This window comes from Pangasianodon hypophthalmus, chromosome 21 (genome assembly GCF_027358585.1).
Source record: "Pangasianodon hypophthalmus isolate fPanHyp1 chromosome 21, fPanHyp1.pri, whole genome shotgun sequence".
Classification (NCBI taxonomy): Eukaryota; Metazoa; Chordata; class Actinopteri; order Siluriformes; family Pangasiidae; genus Pangasianodon; species Pangasianodon hypophthalmus.
Window position 1 is genome coordinate 6,576,933 of NC_069730.1, and position 24,097 is coordinate 6,601,029.

General features: G+C 38.0%; 1 protein-coding gene across 6 annotated transcripts in view; it reads right to left on the reverse strand.

Annotated features, from left to right (window-relative positions):
• septin4b (septin 4b) overlaps positions 1 to 24,097 on the reverse strand; it is a 67,912-nt gene that overhangs the window by 4,060 nt on the left and 39,755 nt on the right. For 2 of the 6 annotated variants that reach the window (XM_034314793.2, XM_034314794.2), the window contains exons 2-10: positions 6,252 to 6,348; positions 6,063 to 6,149; positions 5,382 to 5,505; positions 4,664 to 4,798; positions 3,592 to 3,709; positions 2,604 to 2,705; positions 2,321 to 2,417; positions 1,952 to 2,114; positions 1,502 to 1,601 (exon numbers count right to left, since the gene is read on the reverse strand). In XM_034314793.2, the coding sequence (XP_034170684.2) occupies positions 1,502 to 1,601; positions 1,952 to 2,114; positions 2,321 to 2,417; positions 2,604 to 2,705; positions 3,592 to 3,709; positions 4,664 to 4,798; positions 5,382 to 5,505; positions 6,063 to 6,149; positions 6,252 to 6,348 (1,023 nt within the window). Of the gene's footprint in view, positions 1 to 1,501; positions 1,602 to 1,951; positions 2,115 to 2,320; positions 2,418 to 2,603; positions 2,706 to 3,591; positions 3,710 to 4,663; positions 4,799 to 5,381; positions 5,506 to 6,062; positions 6,150 to 6,251; positions 6,349 to 8,429; positions 8,742 to 10,638; positions 16,885 to 16,942; positions 18,218 to 24,097 lie in introns of those variants that run through there. The other 4 variants (XM_026940880.3, XM_026940879.3, XM_026940883.3 and 1 more) reach the window with 4 other exon arrangements.

Below are 24,097 nucleotides of genomic sequence, written 5' to 3' on the forward strand. Positions count from 1 at the left end.
ACATGATGCAAAGCTTTTGAAAAGTAAAATGTTACGGAGTGTTGCAGCGGCCATGCTTGTGAGTACTGAGTTTAGGTGTTAATTCAGACTGACAGCAGTAGGTTTGGAAGATTTTAATGACCTACAATGTTTTGGTTTCTGCCTATAAAGCTACTTCAGTATTATATAGTGGGTTCTGTGTGAGACTTGGTGAAACTCTTTAATGTTGCAATGTAACATTCCTTAACTACAGCAGTTTTAAAAGAGGAGAACAGTTCATAGATAGATAGATAGATAGATAGATAAATAAATAAATAAATAAATAAATGAGAGAGAAAGACAGAAAGCAAGTAAGCATGAAACATGACTAGATGTAGAATTCATTCATTACAGAAAATCAAGGTAAGAAAAAAAATGTAGACCCTTTTAATATTTTCCCGAGCCACAGTATCTTGAATCCTGGGTCTAAAGTGCAAAAGCGAGGAAGTGTGCAGGCTTCCAGAACTAAAGAACTAAACTTTGGAACCTAAGGCACATTTCCACTGGGGGAAGCAGGGCGGTGAAGCTTGTGTGGGACCAATCAGCAAAACAACGTTCAGAAAACTGTTCAGAAAAAGTTCCTGAGTTGTTGAAAAAGTGAATGTGCTAGAAACTCGGCTAAAGAGGCACTCAGAGAGGAAACTGGGTGCACTTATATAAACACCAATCTCAGCGACTCAGGCGTGGAAGAGAGCCAGTACTTGACCCTTAACTCTTAATTGCTTGAGTTATGTACTGCCTCTCTTATAGTACCTTTGGATTTCAAATCATGATATTTGACTAAGCTTTCATCACAGTTTCACTGTACTGAGTGTGTTTACATGCACACTAATAAGCTGATCATTTCTGTGTTTGGGTAGGTACACAGCATGCTGGGATATATTGAATTAAAATTGCTTTTTGGATTAAAAAAAAGTTACATAAACTTCTGAGAATTCACCTTATTAAGAGCATATGTGCCATATCTAACATATTTTGATTTTCTATATCTGAGCATGACAGCATGTGCAGTTTTGAATCATAAAATCTCCTAAATAAATATTTTACCACTCAAATAACTCAATGAAATGAGTCAGAAAGTGCATAAGAATTTTACAGCATGCCTTCTGTCATCTTTCTTTCTGTTATACGGTTATGTTGTACACATAAATATACTCACTGTATTTGAAAATAATGGTTATGAAAGGGGGCGCTACTGCTCTGTTCTATACCCCATTTTCCTGAAAGCTTATGATTTTATTTCATTCCCAGAGACACCTGAGGAGTCAAGCCCTCTTGGTTAAGGTTTGTGACCTGCCATAGATGACTCTGAATTTCGCAAATATGCAGTTTTAAAAATGGCATTTCAGCCATCAGGAACTTTCTGTTGGTTCTACTCGACTTGACTTGTTTGGAGGTCAGCGTGTGTGTGTGTGACTGCGGGAGGATCAGAGTATGGCTCTGTTTCTGCATCGTGATTGGCCGGGTAGGACGACAGCTGTACCTCTTCATCTTTCTCGCGGATCAGTTTTTCTGTCTCTGTGTCCGTTACATTGGGAGCCGTGGGAATGGGGAAGTCCGTGCCACTCTCTCTAGTGAGTTTGCTGTATGACAAAATGCACACACAAACACACACACAAACACACACAAAATGCATTAGAAACTTGTGTATCTATTTTGCAGTGACACATCCTGGACCTGAAATGGACTTAATAGCCTTTTTTTCATTTAATTTATATCATATCTCTATATTTAAAGGTGCAAAATATTTATTTATAATCACACAAAGATTAATTAAACAAAAAAGCAAATATTTGTTTCTTGCATAAGTATTCACCCCCCTTGTCAATACGTGGTAGAACTCTGTCTACATCTCCCTCTATATGTATGTACACAGAACCATACTGTTTTGAGTGAAAGATGTGTATGAGAAGAGTGTGTGTGTTCTTCATACTTGCGGTTGCGCTCTTTCACCACCATGCGTGTCATGCTTTGGATGCACTGAGCTCTGTAGTTCTCATAGTGAGTTTCCCGTGTCACGTCCTTCAGGTCCTGCATGTGTGTGCGCACCAGCATGTTCCTCAGCTTTATGAAATCACAGTGTGCAGAGTTCTCCACTGCACCACACACACACACACACACACACACACATTATTAATAATGATAAATCCAAGTCAGTTAGATGATCAGACTTAATGGTAACAACACTGTTATATTTGTAGTGCGTGCACTGCAAGGCAGAATTTTAATATACATGTATAATGTATAATATAATGTTTAACATTCAATTCCATAATGGTTTATAAGTTCATGAATAAATTACCCTCTACAATGCCCCAGGGGTAAAGTCGACCCCGCACTCTCTTTCCTTTTGCCTCAACGACTGTGTTACTGCCGATCACTGCAAACGGGATGCTCTCCTGTAGAGGGAGGGGGGAGAGAGAGAGAGTGAGAGAGAGAGAAAATAATTATTAGGAGAAGTGAGGCACTGCAGTAGCATCTGCTGCACTGCAGGTAGTTCCCCTTCTCCATCTTTTTCTGTTCATTTCTCTTCATAAACACACACACACACACAGGCACCTCTAGTGTAGATGAATCATACACACCTTCAGTTCTTGGTCTTGCTGTTTGAACTCCTCATCCTCGTCTGAATCACAATCAGGAAACTGGTAGATTTTGATCCCGTATTGCTCGATCTCCTCTCGAATCTGCGAGAAGGAATGTGATGTATGAATGTAATTGATGAATGAATGTAATTAAATTTATAACAATATCAAAAAAAAAAATAAATAAATCAACAGCATGATAACAGTACAACCCTTTAACACAGTTTTTGGTGTTTTAAAGAAATCTGCTTATGGATTTTTTTTTAAACAGGATAGAAATGATCATGATAAACAGAAATGCTATACAACACCACAGCAGCAATGCAGGTATTAAACCATTTGCACAGGTACACAATATTGTTAAATGCACATTATTAAAAATGAAGTCTGTGATTTTAAAGGATGTCCTTTGAAAAAAAAAAAAAAAAAAAAAAAGCAACCCCTTCCCTATAGTGTTCGCTCCAAAGCCACACCTTCAAAACACACGCATGCACAGCCTGGTCTAGAACAGCATCATCAGTTAGAGCTAAGGAACAACATTCTGTTAAAGTAACACTGATGGTCAAACCTTTAAACATGTTCACCTGTCCATGCATGAGAAATGAAAAGCATGATGCTCATTTCGTTCACAAATTTAATATGGAAAATATCACCTTATAAAATTCAACATGAATAGGTGATCTTTTACATTAGGCGGATTGCTGGCTATGTAGATCATTGTGCTAAAATAAATTCGGCACTGCATGGATTGGTGTTTATAATGTCCTCTGTCCAATCATCTCTGTTTATTGCATGTCTTGTATCCTTGAAAAGATCCTTTTTCAAACACTTACTAAGGAACAGCACGACATTATATCCGTTATATCCATATATACATTATATCCATTATAAAACATCTGATAAAGGGTTCATAAATATGTTCTTGTGACATAATCTATACTAATACAGCGCAGGACTGAAACGGTCCATTTTAGGTTTGCGGACTTGCCTTAATTTTCTTTTTCTTGACCTCACTGGGGGTGAGAGTGTCTGCCTTGGCCAAGACTGGCACAATGTTGACCTTTTCATGTAGGGCTTTCATAAACTCCACATCCAAAGGCCTGAGACTGCAAAAAGGCAAGCAGACCCACTCTCATTACACACAGATAGAAAAAAAGACACAATACTAGATTGATGCTTGTGTATAAAATGCATCACTGTTTACTAGTGTCAGAACGAGACAACGTTTTGTTCGTCATGACAGTTCCACCTCTTTTACAGCTTAAAGGGTGTGTACCCAAATAGAGCAGCGAAAAGACCAGAGCTGTTCCAAAACACATGGATAATGTTTAAATGAGCTTAATGTTTCTGTATTAGGCTCAACTTTGTCACATCGCTTGCCACACCCACTTTACGTTTCTAACAGTCACATTCTTGAGAGGAATCAAAATGATAACTTTGGTCTGCTTTGTTGTGTCTCATCCCTGTTGGTGTGAATGTTCAGTAAATGCAATAGTGATTCTATATGAAGATGAGTCAAATGAAAACCTTAAAACCATTACATAAAATAGAATTTAGAAGAATTTGTTTCTAGAGGAATCCAGACTCATTAAGCACTGGAACACTGAATGCATTGAATGAAATGGAGATTATGTAGAAAAATGATACACTTTTCAGATACCTATTTGAAATAAACAGTGCAATTGTTTCAATTGTCTCACTCATACAAACTACCTACAGTATGCATCAGACATACTTACAGGTAAATACAGATACAGTAGATACAATGTGCTTAAATATATAACTGCTCAAACAGGAAGGATGATCATTTTCTATTAGAGAGTTTCCTGGAGGAGAGCTTCAGAAGAAGGTGACCTTTCAGACAGATGTAATTACTACACTTTTACACTAGAGGGCAAACTTGGATTAAAAAAAACAAGGTCTCCCATGCTGGATTATGAGAGCTGGTGATTCACTGAAGCCTATTACAACATAAATTAATTGAACGAAGCATTTTATGCTTGAGTCTGCATATTTCTGCATATTGGTGTGTGTGTGTGTGTTAGTGTGTGTTCTCATACCCATGACCAAAGGGTGAAATGAAGTAAAGACAGCAGTGAACGCGGTTGTCCTGAATGTTTTTGCGGTTCAGGCCACTCTCGTCTCTGAAGTACTGCTCAAACTGCTGGTCAATGTAGTCAGCTACTGACTTCCAGCTGAAATCATACACACACTAGTTAACTACTAATTAATAAGTTAATTATTATTATTATTAATGCCCTTTACTTACATGATTCTTATTGGTTTCTTTAATTTAAAAAATGTAATAAATTATTTATTATAAGGTGCATATGTATATTGTATAAGGTGTAAATTTATGTGTGTATCTGTATGATAGGTAATAATAATTAAATATAGTCTCATATTCTAAAATAGAATATAATATCAATAAGTAAATGTACTTTTAGTTATATTACTAAATTAAATACCTAAATTATTAAATCACTTTCTTTAACTACAATTTCTAATAATGACAATTAAATTTAATTACATTTAATAGAAAGAAACTACATTATTAAATAAAATCTAGACTCTTGATCTTTGGTTTGTTCCTATGGGGGAACCCTTAAGGATTCCATGATAGTCTTATTCTATCAGGAAAGGATCCAAGTAAAACCCCTATATGATGCTAAGAACATTTTTAAATAAATTGAAACAGGTTAGTATAGATTATTTGTATTTTGGTATACTATATTTATATGTAAATATTACAGTATTAATGGAACACAGAACTCGTACCACTCAGTGTTGTTAACTGCATCCCCAAAGCCTGGTGTGTCCACGATGGTGAGCTTGAGTTTGACGCCCTTCTCCTCAATGTCCACTGTGTGCTTCGTGATTTCCACTGTCTGGGTGATCCGCTCTGGAAAGAAAACAGGCTAATCGTTTCAACAATAAGACTAATACAGAATGTAAATCTGCAAATTAATGTAGGCTAGATTTCAGAAAATAACAGCAAACAACTACTCTTGATATAATGTACTGTAAGTACATACTCATTAAGTGCATATTTGGTCATCCACTAAGAAATACTGAAAAAGGGGGAACAGCGGAAATGTTATTCAGTCGGCTGCTGATATGGTGACCCAAGTGTTTTTTCCCTTTCAGCTCTTAACTTGCTATTGGCTTTTTGCCCTATTGGCTTTGGTTGCTAAAAAAATATTGTCATATTTGATATGTCTTTCTGAAATTAATATGCTGTATAAGTAACATAACTCACTTATTTCCTTTGCTAGCTTAAGAACAGCTTATAAAACGAGAATATTATCTGACTTGAAATGACATGAAAAAGCATAAAAACACTAAATCTATGCTCATTTGTGTACAGAATAAACCACACAGTTTCTGGGCAGCTAATACATGGGATTTGGTGAACATTCTGAAGAATGGTTTCTTATGATTTGACCGCATCTGGATTACCTTCAGCATTGAGAAGTTTTCTGTCTTTGTAGAGATCTGTCAGGAAGAGGCTGTTGACCAGGGTGGACTTGCCCAATCCAGACTCCCCTAAGAGAACACAAAGGGACCCAATGAGAAGAAATAGAAAGAGTGGGGCACCCCAAAGAAACATTAGACTCCTCAGTAGAATTATAATCAGGTTTATTTTACCTGCTACCATTAGAGTGAAGTCGAAGCCCTTTTTCACAGATTTGCGGTGTACTTGATTTGGCAAGGTGGCAAAGCCCACATACTCTTTATCCTGGTCCTTTGAAAAACACAATATCATAAAGAGAAAAACAGATGGGGAGAGAGAGTAAGTAACCTGCATTTAGTTATAGCACAAACTGAACATTTAGGCAGTCAAAAGAGCCTGGCAAGAAACAGAACTGAATGTGGTATTTCAGAAAATTACATAATATGGGATCCCTTCAGCTCTTGGCTATTTTAAGCTCAACAGCAATGCAGAGTTACTCTGTAGTTGGGAAACCAAATGGTGACAAAATTGGGTGGATATAACGCAGGTTATAAAAGCAGCCACCTTTAATTAGATCAAATTACAAGTGTGGAAAGGACCACCAGCATTTTAGACATTTGCAATCTACTGCATTTCAGACATGCCATCAAAGATTCAAAGCCATAATGTTCTCCCCAAAACGAAAAAGATATATCAGTCATTTATTTTTTTCACTGTCCTTAACCATTTATCCAATTCAGGGTTGTGGTGAATCCTACTGACTGACTCTAACACAGAAGGAAGGAATACACCCAACCCTTCACAGGGCAGCACACACATATACACTCCAGGGTATTCAGGGTAACTTCAACCATGCCAGAATCAAGCCAGATGACAAAGTTATGTTAATCATCCTGAAGCAAATTTGACCATCCCCAACCCCAAAAACAATTGCACAGTTTTTTCTTATCACAAATGAGTACTGGAATTTTTTCTCATTAGTCTTTAAATGTTTAAATTGTCTCTTGTGTTTATGTTACGTTACATTATAGTTGACAGCAAAGAAATAATATTATCTACTTTTTCTGTCTGCATTTCTATCCCGATTTTTTTGGACTTAAAGGCAACTGCTTGTGTTTAAAGGCAGTCGTCAAGATGCTACTGAAAAATCCCATCGCAGACACATCTAGACAAGAAAAATCTGGAACCCTAGGAGGCATGAACTACATGAATAAGTCATCAACTCTGAATACTGCCCACTGATATTAATAAAAAACTAGCTAGCATTCAGCTGAACCAGATGAAGGATGTAACCCTTTGGAGGTGGTAATGACTAAGAAATGGAACAACCCATTACAGAAAAACCTTGTTTAAACTTTTTTCCCCATACCAAGTTGTAGGGTAGCACATGTTTGTTTAGGATTTCCACTGTCTGTCAGTTATGAAGTGTGTGGGCTAAAGCTTTCACTTGTAAATTGCACCAAGTTATGAGAATCCAGTCCCTGCTTAAACAGATTTTGGGTGGCTTCTGCCAAAAGGCAATTACTGAATATTTTATTTATGATCCCATAGTCATCCCAAACAAGAATTTGCATCAACCCAGCTTGTTTGTAATGATACGATGGGAACTCACTCAAACACTGAATAAACCCACATCTAGGGGCATATAAAAGTAACTAATCCACTTGGAGCATGTTTTTGGAGGTGGTAGAATACTAGACTAGGCAAAAATGAAAGCATAGTGAAATGCTACCTGGGATTGATTAATTGATTGATTGAATGTTTGAATGACTGATTCACTCATTTGCATAATTTATTGTTTGATTATTGATTGATTCATTCATTCATCTGTAGTAATCACTTTATCCTGGTCGAGGTTCTGGTGGATCCTGGGAACACTGGGTACGAGGCACGAATATACCTTGGACACTCATTTACGCATGGGGCAATTTTGAGTAGTCAATCCACAGCATGCATTTGGGAGTTGGGAGGAAGCCGGAGAACCTACAGGAAACCCACACAGACACAGGGAGAATATGCAAAACTCTACAGATAGTAACCTGAGCTCAAGAATGAGTCGGGGACCCTGGAGTTGTTTTACTACTATAAAACACTCTACATGCTTACATAATAATTAATAATTAATAATTTGGCTCCTGTGCCTAAGCTAAATCCCAAATTATTGATGTCCCAAAGCCAAATACAAAAACTCAAAATAACTAACTCAAACTATGGCCAATCCTTTTAAACTGTAACAGTCACACACTCAGTTCATCCTTAAAAACAGTTCCACTGTCACTCTTAAGATATGATTTGTTCCATTCAAATTCATTTTGAATTCTGAAAATCACTCCTCTCTGTTTCAAGACCTATACCAGGTCTCCCAGCATTACCTCAGTGGAGTCATAAGGGTCAAAACGACCCCAAGGACTCTTGGGCCTGGAAGGGCTGATGGGTGATGGGTTGAAGGGAGGTGGCAGATCCATATATCCAGCCTGAATGTTGTACTTGGGGTCAGGCTCAACTTCCCCCAGGGCTCTGCATAATGCAGGAAGCCTCAAAAATGTGGGTGTTCCCTCTGCTTGGGGACTCTCATGACCTTCAGCCTCACAAGGGGCAAATAGGTGGCCCCCTCTCACAGAGTGATGTCCCATGATATTCTCCAGCTCAGAGTCCTCTGAATCTTCCATGGTGTGGCTTGAGTTCTGGGGGTGGGCATGGGGTGATGATACCATTGGTCAAGAAAGAAATGTATAAGGGGTTAAGTGTGTAGATTGGGAAAATTGGGTGGGTCAAGGGGGGAAATTAGAGAGATGTTTTAGTGGTTAAATGCAAAGTGGTTGTGGTCACAAACAAGCATCAAGGAACAAATAATAATAATAAAAAAAACAGTTTTCTTTCTTTGGGGTCCCTTATCTACTCTGGGTCCTTGGAGCCAAATTCAGCAAGTAAAATGCATGGTTTTTCAATAAAAAAAAAAATTTCAAAGAGAGTTAGTAGTACAAGCAACAGTCACTATACACATTACAAATTATAACAAAAAGATCAAATATAACAAAAAGATCACTGGTTAAATGAGGGCTGTCTTGCTCCAGATGTACAGCTGGGTTCATAAGTATTTTTGCCTCTGTACACCACCACAATGGATTTGAAATGAAGCAATCAAGATGTGATTGAAGTGTAGCCCTTCAGCTTTAATTCACGGGCCTTAACAAAAATATTGCATTAATAGTTTAGGAATTAAAGTCTTTTTTTTTATATAGTACCTCCATTTTCACAGGCTCAAAAGTAATTGGATAATTGACTAATAGGCAATTTCATGGCCAGGTGTGGCCTGTTTCCTTATTATTTCATGACAAATTAAGGAGATAAAAGGTCTGTAGTTGATTCCAAGTGTTGAATTTGCATTTGGTAGCTGTTCATGGGAACTCTCAATATGAGGTCCAAAGAAGTGTTGATGCAAGTAAAGGAGGCCATCATCAGGCTGAAAAAACCCCAAAACAAAACAGACCTATCAAGAGATAGCAGAGACTTTAGAAGTGGCCAAATAAACAATTTGGTACATTATTAAAAAGAAGGAATGCACTGGCGAGCTCAGCAACACCAAAGACCTGTAAGACCATGGAAGACAACTAAAGTGGATGATCACAGAATTCTTTCTTTTGTGAAGAAAAACCCCTTCACAACATCTAGACAAGTGAAGAACACTCTGAAGGAGGTAGTCGTATCATTGTCAAAGTCTACAATCAAGTGAAGCCTTCTTGAATGTAAATACAGAGCGTTTACCTCAAGATGCCGACCACTGGTAACACTCAAGAACAGAAAGGCCAGATTAGACTTTGCTAGAAAACATCTAAAAAAGCCTACCGAGTTATGGAACAAGATTCTTTGGACAGATGAACCCAAGATTAACTTGTACCAGAATGATGGGAAGAGAAGAGTATGAAGAAGGAAAGGAAGGGCTCACGATCCAAAGCATACCATGTCATCTGTTAAACATGGTCGAGGCAGTATTATGGCATGGGCATGTATGGCTGCCAATTGATTTCAAATCCATTGTGGTGATGTACAAGGCAAAATTATAAAAACTGCGTCCAAATACTTATGGACCTGACTGTATCAGAAGGGCTGTTATGAAATAAATAACCATGATATATTGCTTCTCAAGTGTATCCAGATAAGAATCTATTCACTCAGCATATTCACAGTTCCAGATGGTGGATTGGGCAAGTTGCATTATAGCAGGTGTTGATTGAAAACGTACACGTGGCAACAAAACCACTGCATTCAAATCAAACTTGACAAATCCTGGCTCAACACAGAAGTGCTGTTGTTTAGAGACCATGTGAAGAACGAAGCACAAGTACATTAACTAGAGGAGGCAATTTAAAACACAAAATTACAGATACTCTCAGCTGACAAAGTAGAGAAGAACCTATCAAACATTCCTAGAGATCTTCAGCTTGCATTAATTACATCTGCTACATGGACTACTGGTTGTCTCCAACCAGTAATAAACTGGATGAGCAGTAGCGTATTGACGAGAGTGAGTGTCAAAATCAGGAAATGGACTCATGAGGGGCAAGGAGTGGTTGCCAGTACCTGCTCTTCCTCAAGCTTCTTTGATTTAGGAGATGCTGGAATGAAGTCCTGGTCATCAGACTGCACACCACTGTGACAGTCCTCGATTGGTTTCCATTGCTCACTGTCCTCCATTGCTACAGGGGCTACTGTGCAGTCTGCCATCTCCAAACAGGAAGGGGCATGCATTTAGAGTAAGATGAAAATGGGGCAAAGGTGAAGTCAAGGTAAATGTGTAAGAATGGCAAGTGACAAGAGTCCAATTTTGGAAGATTGAACAGACAGGGAAAGAAGAGAAAAAAAAATTGAACTGGTGAAACATACAAAGTCTGAACCCCACAACTGGATGCTAAATATGGTGAAGGATGCCAGAAAAAGCAAATCAAGCTGTCTACATGAGTTATGCCTGGGAATGTACAACATTCAAAGTGGTTTGCATATAGCAGGCATTTCTACAATATCTAAAAAGATGATATATACCAGCAAGAGTCTGTTAGTCTAGGCCTGTCAGTATTCATTAAACTATTTATTTTTGAAGAGCTTATAGTCTGAGTAAGTTCCTAAAATGTACCATGGTGACCAAAGTAGAACCCAAGAGCTGAAATTTACTGAAACAAATATAGTTCCATAATACCAGAAAAAGGCAGCACTACCAAATAGAGTATGTTTTCCTTTCACCCATAAACATCTCACAAACTATTTGCTATAGAGGGAGAAAAGTCAGACTAAACCCTAAAGGCAAAAGTATTCATCACTGAGGACAGCTAGGAATTTCATGCCAGACAGTCTTGCATGTTTTTGATTTTGGAGCATTAACAAAAATTAGAGGATATATCAAAACTTTCTGAGGTACAGAAACTTGAAACTTAAACAAAGCACTTGTCATTTTAACAAATTCAATTTTGATTTCATTAGTGGTTGCTGACAAGTTTCATCCATGTGTGCTGCAAGATCAATGTTCGAATCAGCTTACCAACACCAGGCTATACCGACCTAATTTCAAGACAGTGGTCAATAGTCTAACCACAGGCTTCCTTGAAAAAAAAAATAGTGAGGTAGAAACAACAAACCATACATAAATGTTTTTTTTCTAGTCCCAGCAATTAATATGGGCCTTTTCTGTAAGCTGTGAACAATTTCGCAGTGTCTGAAGTATAGCGTCTTTAAATATTGCTCAGCCTACTTTTCAGTTGACTAGAAATAGAAACCACTCCTTATAATCCATGATAAAGTCTCAGAGTAGGTCAAGACTGCAATGTCCTCCTTTCGGAAAATAGCTTTGATGTCTATGCACAAGCAAATCAAAAAGAGTTAATCTCAGGAAGCAAATAAAGTGACAAATAAAGAGACATACAGACAGATTATCCACTTGTAAGAGGAGCTTACCTTGCTCAAAAGGCTTACCTATAGACCTCTTTAACCTATGCTCACCTATGGAATCTCTGTGGAACAGGATTAACCAAATGAAATTTCTTGGCTCTACAGATCCAGCTCCACATACCTTGCTCAAACCCAGATACCAAGCTAATGGTCGGCCTTTTATACCAACATGCTCTGGGTCGTGGTGTCCTTCAGCCTCATCGAGCTGCCCCCAGGGGTCCAATCAACAAAACACTAATCTGAACTACCAATGATGAGTCCACACTGAGTTAATGCATGTGACATGCCACAGAGTTTTCGGTCAAATAATGATGCCATAATGTGACTAACTGCAACCCAGCCAAAGTTCTCTGTGATGGGATTTTTGTTTATGTGCATTTTAATGCTTCTAGTCACTGGTCATGCTCTAGAAATCCCCAGTAATGAGTATTGCAGATGGAAGGTAAGGAAACTGACAGACCCATCAGCTAGCAACCTCTTACTGTAATTAAGTCTTTAACCAGTTTTATGTGCAATTCTGCTTCTTTCCACGTAGTGGAAAATCTCACCAAAATTTATGAGCTGAGAAGGCAGCATTTGAAGAGCATCATTTGCATCAAAACTCCACAGGAAAGTGGAACGTTTCAGAGAGAAATACACCAACAGCAGCAGCATTAAGACCTGTACTAATGTTATTTTCCTCTCCATCTATTGTTACTTTCCTACAGTTAGCCTCAATGACTACAAGCTTAAAAGAAGCAGATTGAAGTAAAATCCAGATATTGTTGACAGTGGTGAATAACTCTGTATAAAAACCAAACCAGGTGAAGGTCTCCATGAGCCATATAGAGCTAACCTAAAAAGGAAATCACCAAAATAAGGAAAATATCACCTTGTTATCATTGTTAAAACATTTCTATGTCACTGTGGTTTCAAAAAGTTTATGTCAAACTACAGTTGTAGATAAAACACCCCTATATTTGGACACCCCTTGATTTTAAGTAAAAGAAGTAAACACAATCTCTGCAGCAAACTATTAAAAACATTTTAACATTACTTTATATTTGATGAAATAAAAAATACAACAAAAATAATGTTATTGTGGTCTGTGCAAATGTTTGGCTGCCCTTGCAGTTGAAAGGTCCCAGAACTAAATGAAGTCATTAGGCCTTAATTCATTAGGACCTATTAACTCGGTCAAGAATTGTCATTAGGAATAACAACTCCAAAGCATAACAAATACCCTGACTCTTCAAACCTCCAAACCCTGCTAACTTTTAACAACCGTGGGCTCTTCTAAACAGCTGTCTGAGGATCCGAAAATGAAGCTAATTGATGCGTACAATGCAGGGGAAGGCTATAAAATGATATCAAAGCACTTTCACCACACAATTTTCACTATCTGAAATGACATCAGAAAATGGCAACTAAGGAGAACTGTGGAAGTTAAGGCAAGATCTGGAAGGCCAAGAAAAATTTTTAGATAGGACTGATAGGACTGTAGGTATGCTGGCCAGAAAGACACTACAGATATTACAAACCTGCAGGAAGGTTGACAAAAGGAGTAGTAGTATACCATTCTACTCTGCAACACTGCTTGAACAAACATGATCTGCATGGAAGAGTCATCAGATGGAAAGTCTATATTCTATAGTATGCAAAACAATATTTAGATAAGCCAGGGGCAAAAACTGCTGGGGACTGATGAAGCAAAAAATGGAACACTTTGGCACCAAAGGTATATTTAGGAGAAAAATAAGAAGCAGCATTTGATGAAAAGAACACATTCCAACTACTCAGCACGGCGTGGATCTATTATGCTTTAGGGCTGTGTGGCAGCCAGTGGCACAGGAAACATTGCACAGGTAGATGGAAGAATGGATTCTAGGTAAAAATATAAGCAAATTCTGGCAGCAAATGTGACATAGTCCATCAAGAACAAGAAGCTGAAAAGAGATCTAAAACATACCTCAAAATCCACCGTGAACTATTTAAGAAATGCAAACTGAAGCTTTCGAAATGGCCCTCACAGTCCCCTGACTTGAAAATATGTAGGTACATCTTAAGTGTGCTGTGCAAGTTTAATGGCCAAAGAACATTTCAGAATTAGAAGCGTTCTGCAAGGAAGAGTGCTGTGATATCTGCCAAAGGGGGTGTTATTTAGTACTGTCCAAGCTTTTGCACATGCCACAATTACTTTTTTTCCTATTTTTCATCAAATATGACGCAACTACGCAGGAATATTTTTACTTCTTTTCACTTCAAAAATCAAGAAAATATGTCATTTAGCCAGGGGTACCCAAACTTTTGCATACAACTGTATATCACTGGCCAATTGGCTGTTTGTCAGAATTCAGCCACAGCAATATCCGATGGGTTTTCCCAGACTACCACACAAGTGTTGCAGACATATATAGTATGTAAACAGCACCTCAATTCCATACACTATCAATGTTTACAGTTGTTCAAAGGTGGGAATTTTCTCAAGACCTCATAGTAAATGTAAGGGAAACTACTCCTGCTACATTATAGTTGTTTAAAACAAAGGGTTTTCCCAAATCTGTGAACACCTGCAATAAACCAACATCATGTAATATGTATTTAAACTTCTGTTTTACAAGCCAGTATTACAGCAGCTCACGCAAAACATTATCAGAATGTAGTGCATCATTAAAACGACTTATCAACCACATACATGTAGCATCCTTTTATGTCTATGATAACAAATTCCACCCAGATGAGTTTTGTTTCTGGGTGATTTAACTTTCTCAAAGGCCCTATTGTGTAGCTGAAATAAGCACTGTGGAAAGTGAGGGAGGCTGACATGCTGCAATCTTGGATCTTGGATGAGGTGAAAGTTGTGGTTTTTCTAGCACCACACTAACATACAACTCGACACACGTTCAAAATATACAGTCAAGTGTATAAAAACAAATGCCTCCACTTTGGCGAGCCTGGATGGCATGGTTGATTCGGGAATGCTCCAAGGAGGTACTTATCTATCTTCAGCCAAAATACAAGGGAACATGATAAAAAAAAAGAGCTTTTGCACAAGTGCTGTGTAAATTGTTTAGGAGAATAGATTATGCAGCAATTAAGCACCTAAAGCATCATATAAACTCCTTTTATTTTCTATAGTTTACTGGGCAGAGAGGAAAAAAACTGCCAGAAATATCAAGAAATGTACTGGATATAGATTACAGTTACACCCTGCCTGTAAAACTTTAGCGCTTTGGTACTAAATGTGGCTCATAATATCATCTTCATGGGCCCGTGTAACATGGGTGAGCCTTAGGAGAGAAAGTGAGGATATCAAGCAGCCAAAAAAAAAAAAAGTTTGACTGATTGAAAAAGGTGCCTACATACCATGGGAAGCATCTAAAAAAAACTTTTTTAGCTGTGACTTGAATGTCTGGTAATTTGCATCACTAAACATGGCCAAGAACTTTCCATACTTTCACAAGAAAAGGCCATCCAACTGGCACTCCAGACAACCAACCACAAGTTTTCTTGCCAATATGCACACAAGGGTAAGGGTCTCGTTTACTCACCGAGTGCTCCACACAAAAGTCTGGACTTTAAAAGACAGGATGCTGTGAAGTTCTTTAATCCAGTGACTATATCAGGTGCTGAAAGACCACTGTGTCACAGTGTTCAAATTTAGTTTTTGGGGCTCATGAGTGGCACAACAGGAAAGCGTTCATTTTATCATTGGGAGATTGTCAATCTGAATCTGTCAAGAGAGTACTCTCTGTGTCAGAGGACGGTGTTAGTCTCTCCTCAAAACAACCGTGAGCTCACGTATGCAGAAGACGGCAGCTAGTTCCGCCAAACGTGATGCAGCATAAGCAGCATTTTGTAAAGATCTAGTGGTTGACTTCACGTGTTTAAGAGAAAACATGTTGTTCTCCTCACCTTCCCTGATTGGTAGCTGTGGTGTCAAAGCTAGCCAGTGTGTGAGAACTGGCAAAATGACCAAACTGGGAGAAAATGGGGTGAAATAAAAGTGTGTATACATGGAGGTGTGTATAACCGGTGAGACTGTAACCGTGAAGATTGTTGCCAGCTATGTTTATGATAGATACGATTCAATTCAATTCAATTCAATTTTATTGATATAGCACTTATATAGCACAGATTTACAGAAATCCAGATGTAGATCCCTAATGATCAAGCCACAGGAAAGAGTGTCAAGGAAAAACTCCATGATGTGACATGAGGAAGAAACCTCAAGAGGAACTAGACACAAAAGTGAACCCAAACATTAACTCTGAAATGATGCTCCATAAACCATGGGTGAAGGATCTGAGGCTAGAGAATCTGAGGCTGAAACACCTGCTCCCAATGGAGTTGTGATCATTTTCAGGTATCCAGGTCATTCTGAAATGTCTAGCAGTAGCAGGTCAAAGTAACCGGATAATTGTGGCAGAATCTTGCGAGAAGCTACATCACTTCCAGCAGTGCGTGTAAATTGGAGCTGTGAATGATGTGCTTGTTCGGATCGGCACAGCAGAGCTCTTTGTGAGTCAGACCAATAAAGGGCACACTGGTGCATGTGTTTGTGTGAGAGTTAAGAACACAGGGAGCCTCTCATACAGCAACTCAGGTGCACACAACACTCTACTCTGCCTCTCCATACTCCGCTGGTGCGATTTTTTTCTGACAAATATTCATGTATGTTGGTATGCTTATATGTGCACATATGAAATCATGCAAACATTAAACCAGACCAGGTTCATGATGTCCTTTTAAAACTGGCCTCAGCATAAAAGGTCCTGCAGGTGGCTTTAGACAAGCAAACGACCAGATCAGCTAAACAGTAATTATTACAAAATTACATTCAACAAAGAGCTTCATTATTAGCAGCCAAGAAAAAACACTTGAGTATTATCTCCAACATCTGAAGGATAACCTATCAGCAAGCAGTCAACGCAAAATCAAACAAGCATGCAAAATGCAAACATACCTCAGAGTCGCTGTTTACTTCAGCGGTCGCTGCCATTTGCACGGCTGCACCGCCAAACAAACAAAAATGAAGACGTTATCAAGCAGTCAAGAAAACGGCCACACAGAAGGCAAGTAAACATGGCCTGGTGTTCGGCTCTGTCTGCCTGTCAATCCCCTACAATTCCCTACATGTGGTTTCATTTGCATAGACACGCCCCCAACACATGTAGCGGCGAAAGTCTCTCTCTGTCTTCCCTCTGCCGGAGGTTTTTCCACAACATCTGCCTGGCTTTATCAAGCTACCATGCCCCCATTCTGCACATATGACACTCACGACAAGAGTATTACTAGTGTACTCTGGTTTTCTAGTAATACAAGAAGATTTCTAAGGAATACAATCATTTATAATATTGTGAGGTGTAAATCTTACTGCTTACAACTTTATTAAGAGAAAAAGTCAAACTTTGCATGAAACCAGAACCAGCAAAATATCCTCACTGTAAGATCTTCACACTTTGTTGATCTAACTGTTGATAAAAATGGGTCTTTCATCAAGCCGTGCTAGGCTGTGTGCGTCACCGCCGCCAACCTCAGTAACCCCACAGTCCTTCCACATCTGTAAGATCTAAACACAAAGATGTCAACACACAACCGCTGTCCAACAACGCACAACACTCAAAATTGTTTTTTCCTCCAGAATTAGTACCTGATCGCTGGATTCTCTTTCGAGTTTCAAACTCCTAATACAATCATAACGGCATCATAATCATAATAGTACTCATGAGCTGTCTCAAGGGTTTAGTCTTTTTTGTTGTAGAAAAACCCTGGGATAAATATGAGGATTATGTAAGGAATAAAACACTGATTTTATATATGGGGTGTGCTGATAGAGGAAAATAAGTCAATGATGGTGTGTTGCGATGCAGCCCATCGAGAAGTGTCACTGTTTTCAATCTGAAGCTGAATATTTTCCTAGAACACCTCCCTACATGCTTTATTCCTCTTATACCACTACAATTTGCCAACAATTGCATTTTTTTTTTATTAATGAAAGAATGACATGTCCTTTTTTACCATGATGTCTTCGAAACAGCTTAGCTCCTGTTAGCACTTACATTGTAGCAGCTATAAACAGCCATTCCCTCATCTACATTTAGTGTTTATAAATATATTTAGGTCATGGAAATTTGGTGTATTTGACCGGAAAAAAAGTTCTTTATCTTAGGACATTTGGAGCTGAAGGAGAAAGCTGGCTGTCTGTAGTTATTATCAGATCGGCGTATCACATGATACATCAATCAAATTTAAATCCCTTTTTTTTTTTTTTTTTTTTTTTAAATGCATTACTTTTTAACTGTGGATTTGGTGTATGTGGTTAAAATCTCAACTGAATCCAATCCAGATACAACACATGGCACAACTAGGTATGAACTTGGTTTAAAAGAGATGTAAGATAAAGCCCAGTGTTCATCACATTCTTATGCTTAATCTGTTTTAATGACTGCTGGGAATTAAAGGAAATGCACAGTAGAGAAATGCTATTTACTCAGCATGAAAAAAAGATACTGCAAGAGCATCTATCCACAACAGATTACTATAGATTAAAAGATAAAAGTAGGTTATGGACAGATAAATGTTGCAGATTAAAAAGATTATGGCCAGATTGTAACGTATAGGCAACTTCAGCATTTTAAATATGGGTCAATGTCATTTCAACGGTCTTCAAAATATCAAAATTGTTTATATATTTACGCCTCTCCTATTGACACTTAAAGCAAGACATTGTATGCAAATGGAGTACTTTTTGAAACAGTAGTAATAGATATCACAATGAATCTTTGCCAGTTAATTACTAATATTCTTGCAAATATTCTTTGCGTTTGAAGTTTTTTCAAAAATTAGCATTTGTTTATGCAAATAAGGCTTCATATAATCAGATTTGCATGAATTTGCCTACTTACGAAAACTAATATCTAGTCTATGGATGGTGCTAGAATTAAAATGTTTATTTCACTATGATGACACACTCTTAGTAAAAAGCTTTTACAGAACAGATTGTTAGTGTATATATTTTTATTATTTATATAATTATGAAAAATTTTATGTAATGTTGTAGTAGAAAGTATAGCATAAAGTCAACAATTACCAACATATTGGGAAATCCTGCTGTAATATCCTTATAAATAGTGATATGAATGAAGAAACTAGAAGCTACTTTGGGTGCTGAATATAAGAAAAATCATCTTCGGCTCATATTATATGTATATGAACTGTTATTAGAAGGTCAGCACCATCTTGTCAGAATTTTTTTTACCTTAAATGTAGTCAAACAGCTAAGACATGTTTGGTGTCCAACTAAAAGCTAATATAGTAAATACAGATACTGTAGCTAAGACTTTTTTTTTCCTGTAACATCCAAATCGTCATACACTTGCACGATGTTATTCAGCTACATTTTTATTCCGCATTTTAATTTCAAAGTGGATTACCACCTTCGAATTTTGGGAGACGGAGCTCAAGGAATGGGAGAAAATTAGGCCAAAGGAATAAAGTTATTCCGGTTGTCCAAGACAGCTGTCTCTATGACACTGAGTCTGTGTAACATCACTGAAGAACAGAAACCAACTTAAAAAAATACAATTTATTAAGATGTGATGTTTGAGTATTTTTCATATTTGCTCAATGGTTAATGAGCTGAATAGCTTCATTTAAGATTGCTAAACATAAGAAAGAGAGAGAGAGAGAGACTGACTTTGCAATAACACAGTGTATGGAAAAGAAACCAGGGCTCGTCCACTCTCCTTTATTCCCAAACATAATTAAAATGCCGCTCTTATCGATGTTTATATTGTAAGGTCAGTAGGCACTGGGCCAGAGGGCTGCAGTAGTCTCCCTGATAACAATTTTACACACACACACACGCACACACACGCACACACACGCACACACACGCACACACACGCACACACACGCACACACACGCACACACACGCACACACACGCACACACTTCTGTGACCACATCGTTTTGTAAGATGAGATCCGACCTGCCATTATTGCCAAATTTTTATGTAAGGAATAAAATATAGGAAAATAATTTGTTATGTGAATATGATGTTAACATTAACATTAATGTAGCTTAACACGGCCATTTTTCCTGTTCACAATATTCCACCAGAAATCCATTTTTGACTTGCACATGTGCATAAATTGACTTTGTATAAACAAAAATATCAACATAAAACATTTTAGTAATTGTAGTTTTTTAAAAATGGCGGCTTGCCAGGTCAGTCATTGTGTGTAGTTTGTATTTGACCAGTTAGCACGTTCATCGTCCACAGAAAAGTTCTGTCTTTCAAGCAGGAACTCGAAATGGTTCACAATCCCTGTTTCCTCCAGAACTCTCTGGCTTCCTGGAAAGGTTCCTGCGATGTAAATGCACCCACTCACAGTTCTGCTACTCCAATACTTCCCTCTTTGTTTTTATCATAAGAACATAATATGCAGTTTTATTAGCTCAGCAGCCCTGATTTAAAAAAAAAAAAAAAGGATTAGCACACGATCACTCACACCCTGGTAAAATCCCTAACGTCTAGACTACTTCTGGCTGCGACTTGATGAAAACCATTACTGTTTTGTTTCTCACCCTGAGGACATGATGGAAAAGACAAATGGATACAATGAAAAGACCCTTCACAATGATTCATGACTCTCTTCATTACAGATTCTAGTTCGTATGTGGATAATCGACTAACATAAGACTACTGAACGGAGACTATCTTTTATATTCTTTAAGAAGTCCCTCTTTCCAGATGTGCCTACGCAACACACCTACCATCTGTCCAGACAAAGTAGCACTTCTGTCTAGCTGACAGTTCTTTACGCTTAGCTGCTTCCATTTGTTTTCAATTAATCCTTAATTCTCCTTTATTTCATCTTTCCTGCTCTTTTACAACACACACTGTACTCATTAGCTCACTCCACACTGCTGAGCTTTAAAGACCTCCTTCTCTCTCTCCCACACTTTCACAGCGGTTCACACGTGTACAAACGTATGCACGTCCATATGTCTCCCTCACACTGGTGAAACATGGCAGCCGATGAGAGACGGTGGCTCAAAACACTATTAATAACTCATTTCCCTGCAGTTCCACAAAGAGCCAGTTGAAGGAACAACAGTGTGACTTTTGGTATAACTCGTGCACGCGCACACACACACACACACACACACACACACACACACACACACAGAGAGAGAGAGAGAGAGAGAGAGAGAGAGAGAGAGAGAGAGAGAGAGAGCTCAGCCAAATTCTTTAGTCTTATCACGCAGGCCATCAGGATACGTTGGACTATAACAAATAAATAAAGATTAAATGGGAAAAAATTGAACAATGATTAATTCCAGGAATGAAATACATCATCCTGCCGCTGCTTCTGAAAGAGAGAGAGAGAGAGAGAGAGAGAGTAAAAGAATGAAAGAGAAATGGAAAGAGTAAAAGAGGGAAATAAAGGGCAAAAGACTTTGGATGGATGGATGGATGGGTGGATAGAGAGATAGAGATAGACAGAGAGAGTGAAATAGGGAAAGATCACAAGAAAGAAAGAAAGAATGTAAGAAAGGAAGAAAGTAAAGAGTGAAAGAAAGAGTGACAATCAAGTGAAAGAAAAAGCAAAAGAATGAGCAGGCAAAAGAAAGAAAGAGTGAGTGAGTGAGTGAGTGAGTGAAAGAAAAAGAAAGAAAGAAAGTGTGAGTGAATGAGTGAGTGAGTGAAAAGAAAGAAAGAAAGAAAGAAAGAAAGAAAGAGTGAGTGAATGATTGAGTGAGTGAAAAGAAAGAAAGAAAGAAAGAAAGAAAGAGTGAGTGAATGATTGAGTGAGTGAAAAGAAAGAAAGAAAGAAAGAGTAAGTGAAAAGAAGGAAAGAAAGAAAGAAAGAAAGGCAAGTAAATAAATCAGCAAAAGAACATAGAGTGAAAGAAAGAAAGAAAGAAAGAAAGAAAGAAAGAGCGACAGAGAGAGAAAGGATGTGTTCACAGTTTGCTGCTAAATTTCTTCTTTCATTTACTATAAGTATGGTTATATTAATATTTTGTGATTTCCTGTGTTAGAGGAGAAAAACATTAAACCTTTAAGACTAATCCACTAAGAAAGGCTTTTGAGTAAAAAATGATTCGTTTTCAGACAGACCCTTAAATCTCTTACCGATTTTTGGTTTAAGGTTCGTTTGTCTTACGTCTGTTGAGAACAGTAAGAACACTGATAACACTGAGATTCTACAGCAGTGCTGTGTATAAAATGTCTACTTCAGTTGGTGTGGATGACATGAAACACGTGTCACACCTGGCGTACTGCACTAAACACGTAGTCCTCTCACATTAGCTGGACATGTGTGAACAAAATCAAAACAAAATATTCAAATAATAGTGATCATTTACCTTAATAGCAAATATGTGGTAATAATTCCCTAACAAACATTGGTGTTTGGGTCAGATTCGCTTGGACAATAAACAATTTTAAAATATACAGTATGCGGTAAATCTAACCAAGTTCAGTCAGAGTCAGTTCGTTTCTAAAAGAGCAATATTAACTGAAATGAACGTGTGATAAGCTCCGCCTCCTCCTCTCATTTCCAATGGTTAACCAACAGTGTTCATATATCACCTCAGCTAACCTAATGACTCTTTTCCTCTTTTTTCCCTTCACACTGGTCCATTTTTTCTACAGATTACAATGCGTACAATAGAAATAACTGGCGATACATCATTCAGTTTGGCAGAAGTGCATTGCAAATAAACACAAGCTCCTTTTAACGCTTGTAATTGGCGGAAAGCTGGTATGCTTTCAATGTCTGAAAGCATTGTTGTAATGCTTCCTGCATATTTGGCTACTGCTGTTTCGTTATCATCAACAGCCTCTCTAGGAGACTCAGCCTGAGAAAAACACTTCCTCTGCTTCCTGTCCCATTCAGTTAGGTCCCTCTAATTGTACAGGTTTAATGTTCCTGCTGAAAGTAGCTGCAGCTTGAGAGTTTTTCGACTTCCCTTGGCTTTAGAGTCGAGTGAATGATCGCCTGTGTGGGCTCTGCTGATGAAGCATTTCCCTGCGTGGGCAGAACAGAGACTATTCGAGCTGAACTAAGAGTGAGGTGTGGTTATAGCATGCCTGTGCGGTAAATTTATTTACAGCACTGCCACTGCACAATGTACGCTCTACTAAAGAGGATCGACATTCCTTCACATACATAGTGCATTTTTCTCTATCATAATAACTAAACGCTTATCGCTAAATGTTTATTAGTGTGCTGTTCAAGCATACGAACAAGTTAATATTACAAATTCAAGGTTAATTTGTAATATCAACCTTTAATGATCATGTACGTTCAACACAGGTTCCCAAGCTAGGGGTCGTGACCTCACGTGGGGGTCGCTTGATTTACAATTGGGGCAGAAACCCGAGAGAGAAGCTCACAATTTCCACTTTTGTTTCAATCATTTATTTTACAAATTAATATTAGACATATCAAAGTCAGTTTTTGTGTGCTAATATTTTGAAATGTTGTGTTGCAATATTCAGTAAACCACATTTAAATGAATAGGGTACATTTTATTTTAGTCTTTTCACTTTAACAAGATAGAGTTCAGCAATAAAAATGGACACATTTCCCCACCCATCGACCTCCACTAAACATTCTAGCATTGTGTCTCATATGGCACACATATACACTATTCTAGACTGTTATTGAGTACTAACAGTAACTGGTTTTTCTGTTATAGGTAAAACCTCTCAAATAGCCAGCAAACCTACTGAAAGGTCTGTTTTGCGTACCAGTCTTCTGGATTTTCTGTATTAGTAAATATTTTTGAATGTGAGGTCACGAGGAGTTTTCGATTTGAGATGCAGCCCATAACAACAATCACAAAGACATCGCAAAGTTTTACGAGACACAGAGCTTGTTAGTATGTTTCATGTCGCTGTGCGTGAAATCACTAAACATTTTACAGTTAGACTTGGAAACCTGACAGATAGGGATGTTTTGGCTCTGACGCGCCATCTAGTGAATGTTGCTTTTAAATCTTCCAAACGTACATACAGTAATATACGTAGTGAGCGTATGAATAACGCCACCCACGTTGTTGCTGCTTTTGTATGCGCCTGCAAATTTAAGTATAATCCAAA